The 21,174-nt window shown below is 33.2% G+C and overlaps 2 protein-coding genes across 4 annotated transcripts in view; both read left to right on the top strand.

Moving 5' to 3' along the window:
* LOC145314129 (uncharacterized) overlaps positions 1-3,161 on the top strand; it is a 28,165-nt gene extending 25,004 nt beyond the window's left edge. The window contains exons 15-17 of the mRNA XM_080153927.1: positions 49-111; positions 913-996; positions 2,910-3,161. Of these exons, the coding sequence (XP_080010053.1) occupies positions 49-111; positions 913-996; positions 2,910-3,049 (287 nt within the window). The 3' untranslated portion in view covers positions 3,050-3,161. The remainder of the gene's footprint in view (positions 1-48; positions 112-912; positions 997-2,909) is intronic.
* Positions 3,162-6,076: 2,915 nt separating this feature from the next.
* Positions 6,077-20,845, top strand: LOC145314107 (uncharacterized). Of its 3 annotated transcripts, XR_013877631.1 has the most exons (22): positions 6,077-6,197; positions 6,570-6,640; positions 7,136-7,235; positions 7,368-7,438; positions 7,911-7,977; positions 8,577-8,620; positions 8,953-9,031; positions 9,669-9,791; positions 10,314-10,405; positions 11,355-11,518; positions 11,792-11,890; positions 12,325-12,397; positions 12,703-12,764; positions 13,048-13,228; positions 14,008-14,076; positions 16,230-16,312; positions 17,293-17,510; positions 18,040-18,140; positions 18,470-18,520; positions 19,063-19,202; positions 19,706-20,363; positions 20,475-20,845. XR_013877631.1 is itself a non-coding variant. In XM_080153894.1 (21 exons), the coding sequence occupies exons 1-21, from the start codon at positions 6,110-6,112 to the stop codon at positions 19,758-19,760; spliced, it is 2,031 nt and encodes a 676-aa protein (XP_080010020.1). In that variant the 5' UTR covers positions 6,077-6,109; the 3' UTR covers positions 19,761-20,845. The 3 variants fall into 3 exon arrangements, 2 of the variants coding, with proteins under 2 accessions (XP_080010020.1, XP_080010032.1); XM_080153894.1 differs by having other exon boundaries at positions 19,706-20,845; XM_080153906.1 differs by having other exon boundaries at positions 6,079-6,197; positions 12,703-12,770; positions 13,063-13,228; positions 19,706-20,845.
* Positions 20,846-21,174: the final 329 nt, after the last annotated feature.

The following is a 21,174-nucleotide window of genomic DNA, read 5'->3' as shown; positions in this document are numbered from 1 at the left end:
CGCCAGTTTCACTACCGACATGTTTCCCAAGTCTTTAATTTTTCACAGGTGCTAGTGCAAGTGGAATATTTGCGTTTGGTGGTGGAGAAGGGGGCACTCAGGCCAGTGAAGGTATGGGCAATCATCCCATTATATAAAGAAGCAAAGGTTTTTGTCTGAACCTTAAGATCTAAACAACTACTGAACTGACTGGGTTCTCAATTTTAGGAAATCTTCATATAGGACCCGTGATGGATTTAAGATTTAAGTCTTGGGATAGTTTAAAGCTATTTTTCTAGCAGCCACTGTGAATACAGAGCCCCCAGATGCTAGGGGCGTATTTGCTAGTTGTTTTATATTGAATTGATTTTGAGGGGGGTGGGTGCTTAACCTACTCCTTAAATTTTGGTTATAGAAGAATAAAAACTAGATACTGTATACAAATAACTAAGTGGGGATCCTAGACAATTGAGGGAGTTGAAGTTGACCAATAACCATTCCCTTTCAATTTTAGTTATAGAAAGGAAAAGGAAAGACAATTTTTTTTTTGGGGGGGGGGTCAATTTTTCTATGGGGCGATTTCTCTTGGGAAGGTGAAGATACCCTGCCTTAAAATAGTTATAAACAGTCCCTGAACTTATAAGAAACTTCGCTGTAAAGGAGAACCATACTGGTTCAACAGTTAGCGTAATCGTTCGTTACAGACTAAAAGCTCACTACTTGACTTTACATAAAATACTCTAAGAGTTAGAGTGTGACTAGAAAAATAGCTTAAAACCATCCCGAAACTAAAATCTGAAAACAAAAATTATGAAACCATCACAAACCTTTAAGAAGCTTACCTAAAATAGAGAACCTAATCAGTTGAGTAGTTATTGATATCTTAAGCTTCAAATATAAAAAGCTTACTACATAGGATTATTGTACTTGTAGGAGGCTTTTTCAATTTTGAAGAAGGAGGTGAAGAGGAACAAGAAGATGATAAACAACAAGATTTTACCAACTTCTTTCAACAAGGTTTTTTTTTGCCTTATGGATTTTTCCGTAACTTGGCCTTTTTTTTTGGGGGGGGGGGCGGCTAAATACATTAGAATAGCTATTAATCACATCGTATTATAGACAGCTTTCCGTGGACATTAAAATTAAAAATTACAGATCTGGTTGGTATTAATATTACGTGTTACGTCATAAAAATACGTCTAAATCCATCTCTTTTTTTGGTGGTTTCCTTTCCCACTTCTCTCGTCACTTCTTTTTAGACGTCATACATGACACTGTCCAGCGCTTCTAGTGGAAAATTGTCCTAAATATGATACTATACATGATTATTCAGTTTAGCTGAGAATCGGTTCTAATCCAATGCAGCGGTATTAATAGGTTTGGAAGCCATACTGGAAAAAAAATTCTAATCGTTCTAACTAATTGGAAGTCTTTATGCGTTGCGGAGCCGTTTGATTTTGGTGCGGCTCCGCGGAGCAGTCTGTGATGATGGCGGCTCCGGCTCCGACTTGAAATCAAGAAAAACTCAGACATATTTTTTCCCCACGTCTATTTTTGACTTTTGAAGGTTTTAAAAGTTCAATTTTTGATAAAAACTTAAAAGGGGCATTTGCACATGACAAAACACAGTTACCAAATTATAATTTATTAAAAATCTCTTTATTTATCTAGTCCGGAGCCGTTTTTTAACGAAAATTACGGATCCGGCTCCAGCAAAATATGGCGGCGCCCTGCTCCGCAACACAGCCTAGTACTATGTATGTGTGGATTGTATGATATGTGGCTTATCTCGTTTTTGGATTTAGCTTCATAGTAAATAAATTTTAATCGTTCTATGGGATTTGTCTGTACATTAATTTTTATAGATTTCAAAAAGGCATTAGTTTTCTTGAAAACTAATCAAATAATTTTATGTTTTCTTTTTATTCTTTTCAGGGAAAAGGGAATATGATTCTGAAAAACAATTCTAAGTGAAAATTTCTCCTTAACCCCCTTCCCTTTTTTTGGCAATTTCAAATGGAATTAATTGGCTGAATAGGAGCCCCTGATTCTTTCAACCAGCTTCTCTATTTGACGTAATCATCCTTGTTTTTTTTTTGTACAAATCGACATTTTTAAAAGCAAAGTTATAAAGCATGTTTCATTTTGCTGACTGTCCCATTAATTAAGCTCAGCTTTTATTGGTGTATAGTGTAGTCATTCTTGATTTATTGAGCTTAACTAATATGTCTGTTGTCATCCTTGTAGCTGTCTATAGTGCCCTAGCAAAATGGGGATAGATGTCACTGCTTTAAGTCTACCTCTTCTATTCACGTCAGGATATACTCTATACCCCAACTTTGGTTTCTTTCCCCCTCCTCTTTCTCTTTTATTCTAGAATAGGTTGGCCAAAAGCTGTGATATCTATCCCCATTTTCCTAAGGCACTAAACACAGCTGTGTCATCCTTGTTAAAAGCGAAGCTTTTCTATAATTAGGGTCGGCCCGTCCATCAGATTTTAAACTTTGCATGGTAATTCCTGTAGTAGTTAGGTACTATTTACTATTTAGAAATCGTAGCAACTCTATAAACATTAGGTACCAAAATGTCTGTATGTCCATTTTAAACATGTTGATTTTTTACTTTTTTGACATCAAATTTTTGTATGTTAGAATTATCCGATTCATATGATTTTTGGAATACTGATTCCTATTACAACAAGGTACAATGTTATAAGCGAAGCATCTCTATAATTAAGTCCTAAAATGTAACTATGTCCTAAAATAGTATTATGTATTGTTGCAGTTTTGCAATAAATTTACCTACAAATTTGTTAATACTTCTGCAATAATAAGCTGCTTATTCAGTTCTGACACTACAAGTGTTAATGTTCGTTTGTCCTTCAATTTCAGAGCTTCGCTTTTATGGATGTTGTCATCCTTGTTTTGTAGATGGAGATGAGAATGATGAAACAGTCTCCAACTCTGGAAGCTGCACAAACTTTGCTTTTTTTGGTGGCAAAGGAGAGGATAAGTCTTTCAGCAGGGATGGGGAGGAGGAGGACAAAGGAGGATATTTTAATTTCTTCTAAATTATTCAGGGATGTTGTGTATTTTATCCTTGAATAAATCTTATGACAGGGGGAAACTTGTTATTTTAGGTTGCTAACATGGACATCATTGATTGGTCAATTCGTTTATTCAGTATAGGAGGGGATAGGGTTAAGTGGGTGGATGGGGGGTATCGTAGTTTTAGCCAGCTACGAGTTTTACTTCATTAGAGTACATGATAATTTGGTGTTAGTAATACATTTTTACAAAGAAGATATAGAGCCAACTGCATGTTTTAAGTAGCGAAGCTACTCTATAATTTGAAATGTCCGTCTGTATGTCTGAAACATTTTAGGGGAAACGTGATTTTTTCAGCTCCTACAAAAGATAGAAGGCTGATTTTTTTTGTCAACATTCCTAAAACTTGCCAATATTACTGACTTTATGCCTCATACTAAGGTATGAAAAATCTTTGGTAGTCTGATTGCTTTTAAGCTGCTTTTCTTTTAAAACTCAGATATAAACTTTAATTTTTCAAAGTTTTATGATTTTAAGTTTTTGTATATCTATTTGCATATATATCTCTTTCTTTTCTTTGTTATGATAACAGTTAATCAGCTCTATAAATTACTTTGTCTGTTTGTCTATTTTGTTATAGATTTTGTGCTTCGCTACTTATGGATGTTGTCATCCTTGTTTTTCTATTGTTGCTTGCAAATAAATAAGATATGATGAAATTATAATTGAAACGAGACATACACATTCATTTAGAGTTCAAGCACGTTAGTAATCGAAAATATAAAAGTATTAGGTATTGGATATGTAATTTAATTATTGACTATTATAAAATTATTGTGTTAGAATAAGATTTGTAAACTTCCTTTAACTTTTATTTCAAAATTTATTATGTACCCCTAGCTATCATTTATATATTTTTTTTGTTAAAGTTAAGTGTTGTATATGTTCTTATTATTTAAATGTTTAGGTATTTAAAACAAAATTTTATTGTGATAGTATGAATATTTAAACTAGTAATGTGTATTATGAATTATTTAATAAAATGCGTAAAATTAATAAATATGTTATTTTATGCCTTATTTGGAAGAAAGGGCATATAGTTTTCACTTCTTCCACCAATTCAAAAAAAAGTGCTTTCTCGTCATTTATATGCCCTAGAGACATCTAAAACAATTGTCCTAAAATTTTGACTTTTTTATCGAAGTACACTATAAGTCGAAAATTTCAGCCGTCTTTCAGATACAGAATGGCGGAAACGTAATGTTAAAATATTGAAGATGACGGCTTGCCAACATTCTAATTATTTTGAAATATCAAATCTTCTGAAATCTTTGTAGATCATTTGCTTATTTGTATGTAACTCTGTTTCCCTGCTTGTTTTTTTGTACTTCGCTACTTATGGATGTTGTCATCTTTGTTGGTAAAAATAGGGATAATTGTCTTGGCATACGCTGCCTTACTTGACGAAATTTTGGCATACTCTTCTTTACTAAATAAAATATTGGCATGCCCTGCCTTACTTGTGTTTGGCATACAATGCTTAATTTGATCCGAATATTCAACAAATAATTATAACTTGAACAGAGATAGGACAATTAATGGTAAAATTGTATGAACTTTAAATTTTTGTGTGGGCAGAAATTGATTTTGATTTATCTGAGCTCTTAACTTTTTTACAAATTAAACTTTACAGTAATAAAAAAGTAATAAAGTACAGACAGGGGGGGGAGATTGGGATGTTTATTACACTAGTTCCTAAGGTTTTATATTAACGTTTTCTTGTTCGTTAACTTATCAACTTTGGGGGGCTTTTCTTGAATTTTGATTGGTTGGTTCAATAGGTTGAGTGTCCAAACGTTTCAACCACTAATGTTAATTTAAAAGGGGTAATTTAGTATGTTATCATTCAGTATGTACATTTCTTTATCGTCCATTTTCTCATTCCCTCAGATCCCTGAATCAAGTATCTAAAAAAATTTAATTATTCTAATAAAATTGGACTCTTTGGATGTTAGTTCCAATGTTGTGTTTAAACTCTTTGGGTTTTTGTATTAATTTCGATTATTTTGTAAATTATTAATAGATATCTTTATAATTCTGTTTATTGGGTTCAACATGAATTGCAATGAAAATTAAAATTGTTCAAGAATTTCATAATTAAAACAAAAATAATTGTTATTTAAGAATTTTTAAATAAACTTACAGCGCATGAGCAGAATAAGTTGTTTATAATTTGCCATAGTGTAAAAATCTACGACTAGAAGTTCAAAATATCTTTAAATCTTTTTTCTCTACATCGCCGTTAGTTTGACACATATTCTTTTGAATTTTTAGTGGTAAAGCTACTCCATAACTTAATTTGTTTCGTCCGTTTATCCGTCTAAAGTGGGGAGTGCGATTTAAACGGATGCTATTTAAGATACACGGCTATATGTGTGTGAATATCATGCTGATATGCAAATTGTCTGTATTACTCTAGAATACATTAATATTTTACAAGCTAACCTATTTTATAATCATTGTCAATCTGTAACTGATAGCTCATCTCGTTATTTTAGAAATGATAGAATTGCCCCGCCGCCGATAGCAATCTTGACATGCCTATTACTTTGAAAGGTATGATTTAGGAAGCATAGCAACTTCAAAATTAAAATCCTTACGCCCATTTAAAGCATGCTATTTTTAACAACTTTTTGTATAATATAATCATCCTGGACTTTGGGAGAAGTTTGTTTTCTAGGAAAACAAGGTACGTACGTACAATATCATAAGCGAAGCATCTCTAAAACCAAATCATATAATTAAAAGTATATCCTAATACAGTGGCCTCTATTTACACAATTTTATATACGATCTCGTTGAGACTTATAAATTGTTGTTCTGCTTATTAAGTTCTGACACTACACGAGTTATTGTTTGTTTTTTCTTCCTTCTGATTCTAGAGCTTTGCTTTAGGACGTTATCATCCTTGTTGTATTGGAAATACGTGTTTACCCATTTACTAGGTATTGACTTACTTGTGACAAAATCCATGAAGCCACTATTTATCTGCCAGCTACTATAGGTTTTGCTGTTGCAACACAATGAGCTTCGCTACTTGTATGTTGTTCTCCTTGTGTTTCATTATATTTTTAGATAAAATGGCGGTGAATACGTGTGAAAACGAAAAAGGTACTAAGGAGAATTTTATCTGGTTTATATTATAATTTTTGACAGACATAAATATTTTTGAATCATATCATGGATAGAAAACGTCATTTTGAGTTTTAGATCTTTTTTTAAGAGAAAGAACAAAAGAAATAGAATTTAAAGTTCGACTTCTTTTCTTTCTATCATAAATACCAGTTCTTCCGATAATTATGCTTAGGAAGCGTAGCATCTCTATAATCGTTACCAGAAAATCAGTACGTCCATTTAAAACATGCGGATTATTTTTATACTTTTTTGACCATGTTTTCATCCTTTTCTAGTCTCTCTTTCATAGATGTTGTCATCCTTGTTAATTTATGTTCTTTGCTGAATTAATGGACAAATTTTTTGTAGGCTCTGGAAATGGTCTTGAAAATATATTGGAGAACACAAGTTTTATTCACTCCACACCCAAGAAAGAGGAAGTAAGATTATTATTTTGGTTTGTGCAAGTAGCGAAGCTGCTCTATATGTGTTTGTTTCTGTCTGTAATTCTTTCGTTTGATTCCATTATTGTATGATGCATTGCATATTTATTATTTGAATTAATAAAAATTAATCTTTCCTCAAAGAAAGGGCATACTACTATCAATCACTAGCGTTTACGCTACTAGGGGAAATTGAAAAGAGTGTATTGGGTGAGTAGGGTCGACCTACTACCTATAATTTAATTTTTTTTTAATTTTGTGGGGGAGGGATTTTTATGTGCAATAAACATATCTTGTGATTGCCATTTCGTTCCACAGGTTAGCAAGATAATTCGGTAAAGAAAGAGAAAATGTAAATTAATAACATGATTGATAACTCTTCAAGGAACTATCTTAAGATTTTTTTTAGAAATTACCTACTATTTAACTTTATTTCTGACCTTTAATTTGAATGCTGAGTCTTTCTTTTTTTGATAAGATTTATTGTTTCAGGACCTTCTAGAGTCTTCAGTTTTATTAAAGAATTTACTTGGAGTTAATTCAGATGAAACAGATCAAGCTTCCTGCAAAATTAACCTTTCAAATTCCTCAGGTAAAAGATTACGAATAAGTTACCTACCCATTAATTGCACCACCTTATTTTTGAAGTCCTAAATCGGCATTAGAATGTATGGTGCAGTATTAAACTTAAATTACATTAAATTATTTTTATCTTAACATTTAGGGTATATGGAGCGGGATTCTGGCTTAGGTAGTTCCTTGAATGTATCCAGCTTCCCATCTTACTTTGAACAGGTAACGTTGGCTTTGGTTTTAAAGGCCTCTAGGACTTCCAACCCTTATTTTTAGAAATTGGTAGGGAAGGAGGAGGATTTGTTCCAGGAACGATTTCTCTTGTGAGGGTGGTGTTACCCTCCTCTAAAATAGTTCTACATCTTTCCTGGATCTATGAGAGGTTCCATTGTACAGGAGAACCATATTGGTTTAGCAGTTAGCGAGACAGACAGACATATATTCTGTTATTTTTAAGTAAAAATAAATTTAGATTACCAACTCTTTGTCTGAAAATCCTTTTATGGTAGTAGTGTAGCGCCTGTTTATGGACCAAGACATTGCATAATCCTTACCATTGCATTCATGCAATAGCATAAGAATGACCCTTTTTCACACCACAACAAATCTTCAAAACACACAAATGGAAAAGGCCTCATTTTATGAGTCGTGTTGTCCTAATGTTTAATGACAAAATTGGATTATTTTGATGTAGAGATGTCAACAACAACCGCCACAGCCTGTTGGAACTGGAGACCTCAATGTCAGTGATCAACTTCAGGAACCTTAGTTTATACAATTTATTTAATTGCACACTTTCGAATAAGTTGGAGGTCTTATTAATCTCAAAACAGACAACAAACAATTAGATTTCTCGATTCTTGTCTTTCATTTAAGCTATTTAAAATAACGGATGCATTGACCTTACAATAGATTGCGGGTTTACATATATTAACTTTGTTGCACCATGATTGAAAATTTTTCAATTATTGCCAAAGGGGTAGTTTTACGAAATGCATTTGAACTTAATTTAGTGAACCGCATATTTTTTGCTAGTTAATGGGTTAAACTATATTTATATGGCATATATTTGTAAGAATTTAAATTTTCTACCACGTAGTTTTTAAAATATCAAGACTTGAAAATCGTCTTTTTAAATTGCATAAATCACAAAAATATCAAGACTTGAAAATCGTCTTTTTGTGATTTATGCAATTTAAAAAGACGATTTTCAAGTCTTGATATTTTAAAAACTACGTGGTAGAAAATTTAAATTCTTTCAAATGCATTTCGTGAAACTACCCCTTTTGTATGTTTTTTTTGTTGTTGACAATTTGACCCTAGCAATGTGTTTAAAATTTAAACTATGAATTATTACAGGCTTTGCTGCGCTTGGAATGTGTTGGTCAACCTAAAACAACGAGGAATACTTAATGATATATTATATAACCATGAAGGATTATTTCTTGCTTTCGGCAACTACTAAAAACTCCCTTATTTTTTTAATAGACAGAAAATAAGAGGAGATTGGATGGTGCTATTTTTTTTCTTAATGCCTAATGAGTCTGCAATACCTTTGTTTGTCTGGTAGTCCTTAATTTACTTCTACATTATTTGTGGCTGTTTGTGTCAACTTTGTCATAGCAGCAGGAGGAACTAATCTTTACTTTGTCCTTTATGTCGCGATTTTGGGTTAAGAGTACACGAAATTTTGTAATTAAATGTACTTATTATTTAAGTATTTGGACTAATACAGGTCTGCTAGTTTTGGAGGCTATTCAAGTCTTTCAAGAAGCACGGCTGCAGGATCTTTTGGTACTAATACTTTTACTCATGGTAATTTCTTTATTTGAACTGTATAAGAATAGGATGTTAGTTTTTAACCTTTTACCTACCAAAGTAGTTTTTATTATTGAATAATAAAGTTTTCAGCAAGGCTTTAAAATAATATAATATAATATACGCTGGATTAGAACCGGTTATAGGCCATATGAAAAATTATGTATTTTATCGTGCTATAGCCAGTTTTCCACAAAAAATGTATCTTCGGCCCCAATGGGCTAACAAAACTCGTATAAACTTGTAATTTTTCATTTTAATAAGATCACTATAGAATTAACTCCAAAAAAAAATATATCTGTCCTAGCACTGCATATGAAAAAATAGCTTTTTTACATCAGACCAGGAGCCCAAGACTGCTTTTTTTATTCTCAATAGCTTTTTCATGAAAAAAAAATTATCTCGTTCTTTAAGATAATTTAGTTTGTTTGTTGGTTAAGTAAGCTTTATCGTCAATTTGAACTGTCTTATTGCACATGGACAAAAACTAATTTTAAAAAACAGCAATATTCTTTTTATGATTACATTAGGTTATGTCAGGTTAAGTAAACGTTACTTTTTTTCCGCCAAGTAGTAATAATTTGGAAGGGGGGGGGGGGAAGAGTTTAATAAAGCATCTTAAAACTTTGTTTAGGATTACTAGACCTAGATTCTCCAGTGAACTACCAGCAGCAGCGTGCCTATAGCAGCGAGTCTGGCAGCCCAACATTGGACCAAGCCCTGCTCATGGGCCGGAGATATGGCGGCCTTGCTGTAGGTACATATTTTTAGCAGCTAAACTACACAACTCCTAGTGTCTGTAAAACGTTAAGAAATTTTTCAGTAAAGGTATTGAGTAAATTAGGTACATAGTAAAATCATGCTATTCTCATATGTCTGTGTGTGTGTGTGTGTGTGTATAAATAGTTTCTTTATGTTTGGACCCAAGAAGTCATGGAGTAAGACGAGACACTTTTGTATAATCACTAAAGCCTGCTCCTCAAGATCCATGGTTAAACACATAATGACTTAACATGTCTGATTTATGAATGGATAGGTATAGAAAACACTTGGATATAATTGACGGTAAAAATTGTCGTCAATTTAGGTTGCTAACATTGATACCATTTATTGGTCACTTCGTTCATCCAGTAGGAGTGGGAGTGGATTGGGTATAGGAGGTGGATGTTGGTTATCGTTATTTTAGTCAGCTATAAGTTTCATTTTATTAGATTACTTGATACTCTTGTGTAGGATCCAAGGAATAATAAATCTATTAATTTTTGTTAACATTTTTTAGGTTCCCCATTTTCTGATGCTGGCTATGGAACTAGCGGGGGAAGCTCCCCTGATTACAATCTCTCTGAGCTTGTTAGAACTCTAAACATGAAGGTACAGTTTAAATTAGGAGATACCAGATGAAAGGGTACTATCCACGAACGAGAGTATGTGATTCTAAGCACCTCCCAGCAGTGATTCTAAATTTTTTTTGGTAATATACTAGGGTTATGTTTGAAGTTACCATCCCTTTTTCTAAATTACCTAACATTTTTTATTGAAAAAGTTTACTTTTGTATCACAGCAGTATGAACTTAACAAAACAGTTAATAATATATATCCAAAAAATGCCTAACGTTTCAAAGTTTTTTTTTATATAAAACCATGGTGAAACTTGTTTTTATAAAATGATATAACGATATTAGCAATAATCTTAGTATATTCACTAAATAAACATTTATAATCACTGCATGCTGAAAGGTGCTTAGAATCACTTGCTCTCGTTCGTGAATAATCCCCTTTTATGATGTTTAGCTCAACAAAGATAAATGGTTCGCATTCCGAATCTTTAATTTAAAAGTGGACAATGCGTGAATTGAATAATCGTTTAAATTGTAAACTAGTCTTTGAACCATGGGCTGTGATTCAGCAAATCAATTCCATTTGAAATTGCTGAAAATTTGTTTTTTTTTTTTGGGGGGGGGGCCGCGGGCGTAATGTTGGGGTAAAACTTGTTTTGTGCTGTAACTAAAGAGAAGTTGATAATAAGTGGGGGAGTGGAAGAAATTGGGTTGTTGGTAAATTTTTTCACTTAGAATTGTTTGTCAGAATACTGATTACTTGTTCCTGATTCGAACCTTTAATGTTAAAAGTGGACTATGCATGTTTGAGGTTAAGTGTTCATGTGATCGATGCATTTTTTGGCGCAGTTGCTTTAAATCTGTATTTTTACGGTTGGTTTCCGGCACTGATACCCCTCCACTATACGCAGCGCTTGGCCCTTGTTAATTTAATTTAAAATAACTTTCCTTTCAATTTTTATTAAAAATAAACAAATATAAAGTATGGAAAGCCGCCTCCAGACCCTCACTCCGCCATGGCTCCGCCACAAACACCGTCTCCGCCACAGGACTGCAGTATCTCGCCAGCTAGTCTATTCGGCGGTCAGGAAATTTATCGGCAGCAGCTGCAGCAGCAACAAGAGCAAGCAGCCGCTGGCGGCATTAGGTAAATTTATTCGTTTAAGTTGAAGTTTGATATTGATTTTTGAAAAAATATTTGATGTTATGCGTTTTCTTATGTGTCTGGCAGCTTTACCTCCTATGTCCAAAGAGACACTAACGAGAAAGGAGGTTAAAAAAGAAGAAGAAAAAATTATGGAAGGTTTTTTTCCAATCGTGTTTCTCTTTTGTGCATAGTTTTGAAGCTTCCTTGAACCTACAAGTAGCTTCTCTCTGAAGTAGAATTTTAAAAAAATCATTTCCTATTATGATATTATAGAAGAGCTAAACTGCCGTCAATTTCTGAAATGGATCCAGCCGTTTCTTCGGCTGTTAAAAACTGCTATCAACAACAGGATGAAAACAATCTGCTAAACAGGTACATTTTAACATTAAACAAACTTACTGTACATTTTTTTAAATCAATGTTTGATTAAGAATATCCAGGTGATTTTAACGATAGATAGAGAAGTAGTTTTTCCTTTTTCACTCGAAATATAAGCGTTTAAAGTATTTATGTATTGTTAACTCTTAAAGCAAAAATATCTAATAAGGTGGATGTTTTGGATGTATATTAATGCGGTGCGGGTGGATATAAATCCCTTATTTTCTTATCCTCTACCATCCCCCCCCCCCCCCTCCTCATCATAGACAAGGGTCACTCAACACCACCCTGATAAACCCTAAAATAGCCAAGGGAGATATCAAGTTAAAAAATTCACACATCCTTCGATTTTTGTTTAAGTGGGACATTAAAAGTAATTAACAGCACTGGATTAATAAGCATGCCTTTGATTTATTTGTTTTATTTAGTCTGTTGAATCAGCCAAGAACCCTATCTGAACATCAAGTAGGAGCTGCCAGCCTCCTGGCTGATAGACAACAGGTACACATAATATTTGCAGTTATACTTAATTTTTACTAGCGGCTTCGTGGGGAATCGATCCTCCACTTTCGATTTTAGATTTAAAAAGAAAAATATGTGGCATTTTTTTGGAGGGTAGAGATACACAGAAATACAACATTCTGTTACTTTAACTAACAGCTCTGCCCCTAGAGGTCTCTAATGCCTCATTGTAAAGACAAAACACACAAAGACAGACAAACAAACACACGATAAAGGGTAGTAAAGCTTGAAACTTTTGTATGTGGCCTGGTAAAAAGATTTATTATACTATTTTTTTTATTAAGGTGAACTCTCTGTTTGCAACGAATCCTGGTGACCCAGGATCCCTGGACAGAGCCGCCAGGATGTACAGGAATGTTTCTACCAACCTCCATATTACTGAGTTATCATATTAACATACTGGCCAATACTCAATTATCTGTATATTCTTAATTATTTATAACTTTTCCCTAGAGGCCGTTTTATAGTTCTGCAATATAAATTAAATTTCAATACAGCAAGGTTGTTTCTTAACCTCTAATTATATTCTAGAAATTTTCATTTTCAAATTCACGGAGAAATAAATCATTTAGAATATTAAATTCTAAAAGATAGATTCGACTAAAATTCTCGTCACAGCAGATACGTAGAAACAGTGTGTACAGAAATGCCGCGAACCTGTACGACGCAACCTGCGCGTGGTCTGGCCAGCTGCCTCCACGCTCACACAAGAATCCAATATTTTCCTGTAAGATTTTCCTTGGTGGGGTGCCCTGGGATCTTACTGAGCAAACCCTCATACAGACGTTCAAGCCTTTTGGACCAATTCAGGTTTACTATTAGTTATTTATCGTATTGTATTATAAACAGCCTTCCGCGGATAGTTGAAAGAAAAATCACAAGATTTATTCCAGTTTTGTTGGCTATATAATAGTAGAATTGAACTTTTATTCATTTTATCCTTATAATAAAGTAACAGGATGTGTGTATGTCTGTCTGTGTGTCTGTTTGTTTCTTTGTCTGTCTGTACCGAAAGATCTCGCTAACAGCTGAACCGATCTTCTCATAGGTCCCGGGAAGGTTATTAACTATTTTGGGGTAGGGTACCACCACCCTCCCAAGAGAAAGAAAAAAATCGAATTTTTTAAAAAATATTTGAGAGACTTGAACGAAACATAAAGAGATACCTATCGTAGAATTTGAAAGCAATAATGAGGTATCGTAGAGACTTGAACAGAAAAAAACATTTAAAGTGTCACTAGAGGCCTCTAAGGGGCGTAGCCGCTAGTAATGTTTATTTTATTATACATACCAAGTTGTGTGTTATGATACATGATTTTTCAGTATAGATCATAACCGATTCCAGCCCAGCAGATATTAATTCGAAGCAATATCTCTCTATCTCTTTTTATTTTGGGTCAATAATATTTCAGTTTCTAAGGTCACAAACTTAGCCACATTTTCCCATTAACCTTGCTTTGAAGAAAATTATACTCGTATGTATGTTGGTTGGTATATTCTTCTCCCACTTTTAATTCAGGGAAAGTCCAAATATTCTAAATCAACAATCGAGTAAAAAGTTTAAGGTAAAAAACTTAAAATACTTTTAGGTTGAGTGGCCGGGTAGAGAATCATCGCCATCAACGCCAAAGGGATATGTTTACGTCATTTTCGAACAGGTTAGTTACATATTTTAACCCCACCCCTATTAAACATTAGTTTTAGAATTAAGAGGAGATATATTTATCGTTCATTGTTCTATCTCAGCTTCATTTTAAAACAAGGATGACAACATCCATAAGTAGCGAAGCACAAAAAATCATGGATAGGAATACGTACAAGTAATTTTGGAAATCGGACCATAAACTCCATAGATATGGAGAAAATGTAAAAAATACAAAAATAGCCTAAAACCTGCTAAAAAGCGGTCAGGCCGACATTGATGTTTTATAGTTAATTGTGCTCCTTAATAGGAATGTTGTCAAAAATTTCATCCTTTTATCTTTAATAAAGGGTGTGCAAAAAAAATGCGGACATTTTTAAAAGGGGGGAGGCGGATGTGCCACTTTTTGAAACCAAAACTAAAAGTCAAAGGAACTCAACTAAAAAAAGAGTTACAGGTCTGAGATTTTGCATGGCAGTTGCTTAATAGGGGTACAATATGGAACTGTAAAGAAACGGCGGCGCAACCGCCGAAAACCGCCGAGAAAAGGCAAAAAAAATTCGGCGGGAAACGCCGGTTTTTGGCGGTTGCGCCGCCGTTTCTTCACAGTTCCATATTGTACCCCTATAAAGCAACTGCCATGCAAAATCTCAGACCTGTAACTCTTTTTTTAAATGAGTTCCTTTGTTGACTTTTGGTTTTGGTTTCAAAAAGTGGCACATCCGCCTCCCCCCTTTAGATTGCGCGGCTTGTGTTAATAGTAGAAAAACGTTATGCATACCATTAGAACCGCTATGGAGTCTATTTTTCGGAAATATAAAAACGATTCCTGTGCTACGTATAGTTTAGGAGCTATGTGGTAAAATGTCCCAACTGGCTTAAAACTTGACTTGCGAGTAAAACATTAAAGATTAAATTAAAGGGTATGCAAATAAAAAATACGTACATTTTTAAAATTCTAATTGCTCAGCTTGTGTTAATAGTAGAAAAACGTTATGCATACCATTAGAACCGCTATGAAGTCTATTTTTTTTTAAATATAAAAACGATTCCTGTGCTACGTATAATTTATGAGCTATGTGGTAGAATGTCCCAACTGACTTAAAACTTGACTTGCGAATAAATCATTAAAGATTAAATTTTTCCACTTTTCTCATATTTATCAATACAGCTCCTAAACTAAAAATAGCACAAGTCAAGTTTTAAGTCAGTAGGGACATTTTACTACGTAGCTCCTAAACTATAAGTAGCACAGTAATGGTTCTTATATTTCCATAAAATAGACTTCATAGCGGTTCTAATGGTATGCATAACGTTGTTCTACTATTAACACAAGCCGCGCAATTTAAATTTTAAAAAGGCACATATTTTGTTATATACTTTAATCTTTAATGATTTACTCGCAAGTCAAGTTTTAAGGCAGTTGTGACATTTTACCACATCGCTCCTAAACTGTACGTAGCACAGGAATCGTTTTTATATTTACATTTAAAATTATAGAGTAGCTTCGCTACTAAAAAATAAATTTTAAAAACAAGGACAATTTTTTACAGACGTGAATTGTGACTTGAATTTGGAATAAAAGGCGTTATCCTCTTAGAATTTTTTTTTTCAATTTTGTACCCCCCCCCCCCCCCCAACCCCCCTTCCGACTACCGACGAACAACTATTTTAGGTTAGGTTAGGTTTTAGGCTAGGGAGCCGAGCGCTGCGGCTAGGCAGGCAAGGGGGCCGAGAGCTGCGGCTAGGCAGGCAAGGGGGCCGAGCGCTGCGGCTAGGCAGGCTAGGGAGCCGAGCGCTGCGGCCAGAGTTCATAGTTCACTGTCGGGGGGGGGGGGGGCCGGGGGGGGGGAGGTACTCAAATTTTCAATATTGAAAAAAAAATTTTAAGAGGATAATACCTACCGAATAGAAATATCTAAACTTAATAAGTACGCATCGCGTATGAAATGACATACACTGTGGAGATTTATTGTAGCATTGCTGCATAAAAAAAAACAATTTTTGTTTCTGTAATAGAATTACTACCTTTATTGTTTCTTTTAAGTGTATAAGATTATTAGTAGGCAAGGGATAGGCTATAATTGTCGCATTGAACTTACGTATGAAAGTTTTTTTTACATCTTAAGTGTAGGTAGATTCTTTATTATTTGTTGCTGTCTATTTCAGGAGACGAGCGTAAAGATGCTTCTATCACATTGTACTCATGATTATACCTCTGGTGGTAGCTGGTATTATAGAATTTCATCAAGGTACAGTTTTACAAAGGGATGCTTTTCTATAATTGGGGTCGACCAATTTTGTTAATATAATTATCCTAGTTATCTGATTTTTGGAAAAATGATTCCTTGGACAATAAGGTACAAAAATATAAACGAAGGATATCTGCAATCAAATCCTAAAAACGTAAGTACGTCCTGAAACAAAATAATAATAAAATCATAAAATTTGAATTTTTAGTAGCGAAGCTACTCTATAATTTGAAATGTCCGTCTGTCCGTCTGTCTTAGTTTGGGGGAAACGTGATTTTCTCGGCTCCTATAAAAGATAGAAGGCTGAATTTTTTTGACATTATTAAGGAGCCCAAATAACTATAAAACATCAATGGCGGTCGGACCGCTTTCTAGCAGGTTTTAGGCTATTTTTGTATTTTTCACATTTTTCTCCATATCTTTGGTGTTTATGGTCCAATTTCCAAATTTTTTTCAGTTTTAGATATCAAAATAAAATTTCCTGTCATTTTAAGAAAACAACTATGACGGTCAGACTCCCTTTAAGCAGGTTTTAGGCTATTTTTGTATTTTACATTTTTATCCATACTTTTGGTGTTTATGGTCCGATTTCCAAATTTTTTTAAGTTATATATATCAAAATTAAATTTCCTGTCTTTACAAGAAAACATCAATGGGGTCAGACCGCCTTTTTGCAGGTTTTTGGCTATTTTTATATTTGTTTTCATTTTTCCTCATATCTTTTGTGTTTATGGTCCAATTTCAAAATTTTTTTAGTTAAAAATATCAAAATTAAATTTCCTGTTGTTTTGAGCATCCAGTATGTAATTTACTTTGACCGTCAGTCTGTTACTCATAGTACTGATATATAAGTATTAAAACAAATGTTGAAAAGGTTTCGTGATTTTTCCCCCATACATGTTTTTGACAACTAATCTTTAAATTCTTATGTATAATTTTTGTGCTTCGCTACTTATGGATGTTGTCATCCTTGTTTTAAGGAGAATGCGATCTAAGGAGGTTCAGATAATCCCTTGGGTGATAGCCGACTCAAACTATGTTCGTTGTCCCTCGCAGAGACTCGAGCCACACAACACCGTGTTCGTGGGCGCTCTCCATGGCATGTTGAACGCCGAGGGGCTGGCCCACATCTTCAATGATCTGTTTGGTGGGGTGGTGTACGCTGGCATTGATACGGATAAACATAAATATCCCATAGGTAATGTTTTCTTATTCATCTGTCGTGTAATTTGTTTCCTGTTATTTAAAATGCAAAATTCCTGCCTCAAATCGGAATTTCATCATAAAAAGTTTGCAAAAAAACATAATTTTTATTTCAGGTTAGGTTAAACTAACTTATTTATTTGAATATAGTTTTTGTAATTAAGTTAACAATACTACACTATACAGTTAGGCAAAGACAGGATTTAATGACAATGAGTTCCTAAATTTAAAAACCTAATTTTGCTCTTTAGAACACTTAAATAAGCCGGTTATTAGTTAAAGCCTATTTTTAATTGATTTGACACACTTACCACTCAACCCCTTTACTCCATTACTTCCAATCCTACTTAATGAACGTACTGACCAATAAACGAGTTCCACATCAGCAACCTAAATTGAAGACAATTTTTACCCTGTCACAATGTCCACATATATTCTACATATATCCATTAATCATGATGTATAAGTAATATGCAAAATATTATTTTACATACTAAATCACTAATGTAATCTACCAAATTTAGGAAGTGGTCGTGTAACATTCAACAACACCAAGTCCTACATGAGATCTGTAGCAGCTGCTTTTATAGAGATTAAAACTCAGAAGTTTAATAAGAAGGTCCAGGTATGGATAACATTAAGTTAATATTTTAAGAGATTATTGTTTTAATGATCCCCAAAGTTTTAATAGCACATTTTCTTATTCGATGGCTTACAAACGTTGGCGACTTGATTTAATTTTGATTGGGTTGTACAAACTAGCTCTGTTCATAATTCGCCAGTATTTATTTAAACTTTCATTAATGTTAGTTATGTTTATCATAATTAGGGGTGTACCGTACATTGTCTTCTTCATTTGTATCCTCTGCTATTACTTTTAATACGTATTTGCTCAAAAATTTAAGATCCTATTTACCACTTGTAGAGAAGAGTAAAGCTGATTCAAAATTTCAGGTTGATCCGTATCTGGAGGACGCTCTATGTTCTACATGCAAACTTAAACAGGTTATTTTAAGCTTGGTTTATTTTAGGTCCGATTTTGTTCAGTACATGTCTTATAAATAAAAGTATTGTAGTAGGTTTATTTACTAGGTAAAATGTACAATTTAAAAAAAATGTATAACCAATGAAATATCAATTATACTTTTATGAGAGGCACTCACAATGTCATATGTATATTAATTGAATTGAAAATATACTTCTACTAATATTTTACAGTTTGTCCAAATAATTTTTTTGCTGTAGGAATTGATGGGTGCAAGAAGAATCCTCTCATATATCCCTCTCTCTTTGCATATTATGATTGTAACGAAGAGTTGTAAATTCTAGTCACTTTTTTACAAACTTACTTTTAATTAGGGACAAGGTACCAGGATTCTGACAAATAATTCTAAGTGGAAATTTCCCCACAACCCACTTTCTTGTTTTCCCCCTTCTTATCCACTTCCCTCAAGTTACAGAAGACAACAAGTTTTACGCCTTTTCCCGTTTTTTTCGCTACTAACTGTTTTTTTATGTTTTTTAATCAACCTTGTTTATATTTTTAGGGGCCATATTTTTGCCGTGACTTGACCTGTTTCAAGTATTTCTGCAGATTTTGCTGGGAGCTTCACCATAGTCTGGAGGTGATACGCCACCACAAACCACTGATGCGTAATACTCGCAGTGTTGGTCCTCCTGCTACTAGGTGACGTTTTAGACAGGGTTATAGCCTGGATAGATAAATTGTATTTGTTTCATCAATTCATATTAGGCATATTCTCATGAAAGGTCAGAGACTCGGAGTTCATAGGTCTTAAATCTAGGAACATTTTACTATGCCTTCTACTACTATATTAAATGAGTGAATATTTTAGACTTTTAGAAGTAGGTTTACTGCCTTAGGCATAAAAAGTTGCTAATCTATGATCGTAATTATATCTGAGTAGGTTGTCTGTTAGACTTGTGATAAAAATCTACCATTGGCTAGACATAAAAATGTAATGATGAACAACATTAGGGTCTTTTCATTTTAATTTGTTACTACTCAGAGAGCAATTGATTTAAACTAAAGATAGTTGTGTGAGGCATTTTCCATAAAATCTGAAAACTTTTAATTCTGAAGCGTAGTCCACAAATTGATTTGTTTGATCCGTAACTGATTCGAATTGTCATTCCTGATTAAAATCCTTAATATTTCACTTACTTCAGGCCAACTATCTCACTGAGCCCTAACTGCCCTCCCCCTGAACATGATATGGATTAAGACCTGGGATCTTCTTTTCTGGAACCTTGCCTGGAAATTGATTGCCTTTCGCCTTGGAAAAGGTCCTTCATGGTAACTGCACTGTTTTGGTAATATTCAGAGCTTATTAACTAAATAAATGTTCCAAAAAATAATGATTTATGTCCTTTTGTTGATACACATTTACATTTTCTCGAATTATGATTTCATTCTGTTAATATTTAGAGTTATTCATTCAGCCATTTTTATTTTAAAATGTTGATAGTTATTTTGAATTTTTACTTGCTCAATTAAAGTAAATTTTCATTGCTACCATTAAATCTTTCATTATTAAATAACTACATTAATGTTATTTAATTGTAAACTTTAAATCTACAAAACTGTTTTATTATGTTCTACTAAAAATCTTTTAATTATGTAATAGCTTTGTGTTTCGGTTTTTACTGACACCAAGTCATTTGAAGATATTTTATCATTCGTTATGTTTTGTCTTATTTATTCATATGTTATTCTTTCTATTTAGTTATGTATTTATTGTATAATTTTGTCCTATTTATTTTTGTTTTATTTTATTGTATTTATAATTGTCCTTCACTCTTTTTTGAAAGATTACATTATTTTCAAGTAGAGCACTATAATACCCCCTTCCTTCACACTATTTAGATATTCTTATAAATTGGCCTTTATTCCATTTTAAATTGTTAGTTTACCTTCATTTGTGGGTATAATTTATAGGTCTAACTTGAAAAATCATGAAATTTGCCTATGTTTTGATATAATTGAATTTGTATTTAAGCCAGTGATAATATACTTATGTCCTAAAAAATTGTAAAATTGTTTTTATCTGCCCTTTGGTGGACAAAATTTTGATTTTCATTGCCATATAGTTGGTATAAAAACAATTAAACCCGTTGTAAACTATTTTATTCTACATCTATGATTACTACAAATTGAGAATCAGATTTTAATAACTGCTTTTCTTTTTCATTGAAGTTTTATTTAATTTTGAATGTTATTTTCATACTGAATTTATTTCAGTGATTTCTAACATGTTTTCATAAATATTATGTTTTTTGTTATTTCATATTCGTTTTTGTTTCAGAAAATTTCATAATGTCTTGTGATTTTCTATAAAAATAACTTTGGAAATCGGGTAAAGTTTGATTATATAATCTGAAAGGTCTTTAGAATTTTAGGTAATTTATTTCATCTCTAGATAGATTTAGTTAGCACTGCATTTCTATGTTATCTAAAAAGTTAAACTTGCAGATGGCTAAAATAACAATGCGGATCCATCCACTTTACACTATTGCCTCCTATTGGATGAATGAATTGACCAATTTACAAGTTTCCAGTTAACAACCGGAAAGTTAATAACTTTGTCCTATGTCATCCATTGATGTAGGTGAAACGTTTGAAAAAATCTATTTACTTT

Source organism: Acartia tonsa, chromosome 1, assembly GCF_053477335.1.
Source record: "Acartia tonsa isolate MP-2025a chromosome 1, ASM5347733v1, whole genome shotgun sequence".
Lineage (NCBI taxonomy): Eukaryota > Metazoa > Arthropoda > Copepoda > Calanoida > Acartiidae > Acartia > Acartia tonsa.
The sequence above is the reverse complement of the archived record's forward strand: the minus strand, read 5'-3'. Positions and strand labels throughout refer to the sequence as shown.

Coding starts and splice junctions, on each gene's coding strand:
- LOC145314107 (XM_080153894.1), top strand. CDS start 6,110: ATGAGCTTCGCTACTTGTATGTTGTTCTCCTTGTGTTTCATTATATTT. Junction 12,398..12,702: donor TCCTGGCTGATAGACAACAG/GTACACATAATA, acceptor TTTTTTATTAAG/GTGAACTCTCTGTTTGCAAC. Junction 17,511..18,039: donor TAAACATAAATATCCCATAG/GTAATGTTTTCT, acceptor TACCAAATTTAG/GAAGTGGTCGTGTAACATTC.